Below are 3,708 nucleotides of genomic sequence, written 5' to 3' on the forward strand. Positions count from 1 at the left end.
AAGCAGTTTAATTTTGTTTGTAATTTTTTCTTTCTACCAGCAATTTCAATTTTTTTTGTCAACTGTCAAAAATAAGAAAATAGTGGGAGACAGAGTTTACCCAAAACAACCTTAAACACAAGTAAAAGGAAAAATTTGGTAAGAGGATAAAATAGTCAAAACACATTCGCTATTTCTCCTACCACACACACCTAACCAACCAACACCAAATTTAGAATCAAGGTCAAAACCGTAATTTAAACTCACTACCTCACCGCTTTTAAACCCAACCGTCTTCCTTCCTCTTCTCTCCCATTTCTCAACTCTCCGATCTTCAGATCTCTCTCTTCCTCCGATCTCCAATCTCTCTCTCTCTCAGATTATATTCAGAGATGGAACCAGTCTCATCATGGGGAAACACTCCACTCGTCACCGTAGATCCAGAGATCCACGACCTCATCGAGAAGGAGAAGCGTCGACAATGCCGCGGAATCGAACTAATCGCCTCCGAGAATTTCACCTCCTTCGCCGTCATCGAAGCTCTCGGAAGCGCACTCACGAACAAATACTCCGAAGGCATGCCCGGTAACCGTTACTACGGAGGAAACGAGTTCATCGACGAGATCGAGAATCTCTGCCGCTCGCGAGCTCTCGAGGCCTTCCGTCTCGATACCGCGGCGTGGGGTGTCAATGTTCAGCCATACTCTGGATCTCCGGCGAATTTCGCCGCTTACACCGCCTTGCTTCAGCCGCACGATCGTATCATGGGGCTTGATCTGCCTTCAGGTGGTCATTTGACGCACGGATACTATACCTCCGGTGGGAAGAAGATCTCTGCTACTTCGATCTACTTTGAGAGCCTTCCGTATAAGGTGAACTTCACCACCGGTTACATTGATTACGATAAGCTCGAGGAGAAGGCGATGGATTTCAGGCCTAAGTTACTCATCTGTGGTGGTAGTGCGTACCCTAGGGATTGGGATTACGCTAGATTGAGAGCTGTTGCTGATAAGGTTGGAGCTCTTTTGCTCTGTGACATGGCTCACATTAGTGGACTCGTCGCTGCTCAGGTATATTGCCTACTATCATGTGTATTGATCTTGTTCTTCATGTATCTCCTTCATTTTGCTGGATCTGGTTTTGTTTTAGCATTTTGAATGGTCAACAGCGAAGATCTGGATTTATGAATTACTTACACTGACTCAGTTACACATTTCTTATCTCTGTCTCACTGGCTGCATTCATCATCATTGTGACTACGATTTTCGTTAGTATTGACCCTGTTTTATTGCTTATCTGTGCATTCATGTCTCAAATCTAGTGTTTCCATGGTGTATTATGGAATGAGGCTTGTTCATAGGAACGAATCATCACATTGTTAACTTTTTTTTAATCAGACCAATCTTTAAGCCTGATGAAGTGGTGTTACTAATGTTAGTTGCCAAGATTGAGCTTTTTTGCATTTAATCACAAAGCTGATTGAGTTTTTATTCATGTTTACAGGAAGCTGCAAACCCGTTTGAGTACTGTGACGTTGTGACAACCACAACCCACAAGAGTTTGAGAGGTCCAAGGGCTGGTATGATCTTCTACAGGAAGGGCCCGAAACCACCAAAGAAGGGGCAACCAGAGGGTGCAGTCTATGACTTTGAGGACAAAATCAACTTTGCTGTATTCCCTGCGCTTCAAGGTGGTCCTCACAACCACCAGATCGGTGCTCTAGCTGTTGCGTTGAAGCAGGCTAACACACCTGGTTTCAAGGTCTATGCGAAACAGGTGAAAGCCAATGCTGTTGCCCTTGCAAACTACTTAATGGGCAAGGGATACAGTATTGTAACCGGTGGAACCGAGAACCACCTTGTCCTTTGGGATCTTCGTCCTCTTGGATTAACCGGTAAGTGAATTATATCCTCTGGGAAAAAAAAACCTTTGAGATTGAGACCTATGTTATACGAAACTAGTCCTGATGTTACATATGCTTCTTCTTCTGCCAGGTAACAAGGTTGAGAAGCTTTGCGATCTTTGCAACATTACTTTGAACAAGAATGCTGTATTTGGAGACAGCAGTGCTCTTGCTCCTGGAGGTGTAAGAATCGGTAAGAAAGTGGAACTGAATGAATTGTTCTTGACAATGGTCATTGAAGCTCATTCTCGGGTCTTGATGTTTACGTTTTTGTTTTGTAGGTACACCTGCGATGACATCGAGAGGATTGGTGGAGAAGGACTTTGAGAAGATAGGAGAGTTCTTGAGCCGATCTGTGACACTGACATTGAACATCCAGAAGGAGCATGGTAAGCTTTTGAAGGACTTTAACAAGGGTTTGGTGAACAACAAGGAGCTCGAGGAGCTCAAGGCTGATGTCGAGAAGTTCTCAGCCTCGTATGAGATGCCTGGATTCCTCATGACTGAGATGAAGTACAAGGATTAGAGGATCTTTGTCTCTCTCTCTCTATCTAAAGAGTTAATCTTCTATCATCTTCTATATATAATATGCTTTTGTAGGGTCGCCAAATTGGAATTTACAAGGCGAAGAGATGAAGAAACAAAACAGTAAAAAAGAAAAGGTTTTCTTGAGTTATATTTCTTCTTGAATGTTTTTCTCTCTCATTGAAATTGTTGTATTTTGTTGGCTTTTTTTTTCTAATAATATCAGCGAGTTTTTCTTTCCTCTTGTTTAATTTAGTGTTTGTAGTTTGTAGGGTTAAGTTATAAACTAAACTAAATTTTTAAGTTAACCGGAGAAAATGAGACCCGGCGAGCAATCTGATTCTCATATATTTTCATCATTTTACCTTTCTTTAAGTATGTAAAGCTCTAAAGAATTTCGTGAAATCCTGATTTTTAAGGGTTTAGGTCCTGTTCGTTTTTTTATCTAGATGTTGCATCTAGATTTTGCATTTAGATCAACATCTAGATACAATATCTAGATATTGTTTGTTTTTGAAACTAAGTTTTGCATCAAGATGCTACGTCTAGATACTAAATTGTTCGTTTGTGAATTTAGAAAAATAGTTGGATGCAAAATATATAAAATGACTAAAAAAAATTATTATTTTTTAATAAATAATATTTTTACCAACTTAAGTTTTAAAAATACATGAATTTTTTTTTTTTTTGCATTTTTTTGAGAAAACATGATTTTTTATACTTACTAGAATTTTGAGTTTTTGACGGAAAATAAAGATATTGTGTTTTTGGCAGAAAATCGAGATTTTATGTTTTCGGCGAGAAACCAAGAGTTTTCGTTTTTAATGGAAAATCGAGATTTTACGTTTTTGGCGAGAAATCAAGATTTTGCGTTTTTGGCAAGAAATCGAGATTTTGCGTTTTCGACAGAAAAGCGAGAGTTTTTTGTTTTTGGCGAAAATCAAGATTTTGCGTTTTTGGTGAGAAACCGAGAGATTTTGTTTTTGGCGGAAAATCGAGATTTTGTATTTTTGACGAGAAATCTAGATTTTTCATTTTTGATGGGAAATCGAGATTTTGTGTTTTTGGCGGGAAATCAAGATTTGCGTTTTCGCGGGAAAGCGAGAGTTTTTTCGTTTTGGCGGAAAATCGAGATTTTTCGTATTTGACGAGAAATCGAGATTTTGCGTTTTTGACGAGAAACCGAGATTTTGCGTTTTTGGCGAGAAACCGAAAGTTTTCGCTTTTGGCGAGAAACCGAGAGTTTTTGCTTTTAGCGGAAAATCGAGATTTTGTTTATTGGCGAAAAACCTAGTTTTTTG

The 3,708-nt window shown here is 39.5% G+C and overlaps 1 protein-coding gene across 1 annotated transcript; it reads left to right on the plus strand.

Annotated features, from left to right (window-relative positions):
- Positions 1-290: 290 nt before the first annotated feature.
- LOC18030045 (serine hydroxymethyltransferase 4) lies at positions 291-2,649 on the plus strand. Its single transcript, XM_006414782.2, has 4 exons — positions 291-1,049; positions 1,483-1,873; positions 1,974-2,075; positions 2,164-2,649. The coding sequence occupies exons 1-4, from the start codon at positions 372-374 to the stop codon at positions 2,406-2,408; spliced, it is 1,416 nt and encodes a 471-aa protein (XP_006414845.1). The 5' UTR covers positions 291-371; the 3' UTR covers positions 2,409-2,649.
- Positions 2,650-3,708: the final 1,059 nt, after the last annotated feature.

The sequence above is a fragment of the Eutrema salsugineum genome, unplaced genomic scaffold (assembly GCF_000478725.1).
Source record: "Eutrema salsugineum unplaced genomic scaffold, Eutsalg1_0 scaffold_1, whole genome shotgun sequence".
Lineage (NCBI taxonomy): Eukaryota > Viridiplantae > Streptophyta > Magnoliopsida > Brassicales > Brassicaceae > Eutrema > Eutrema salsugineum.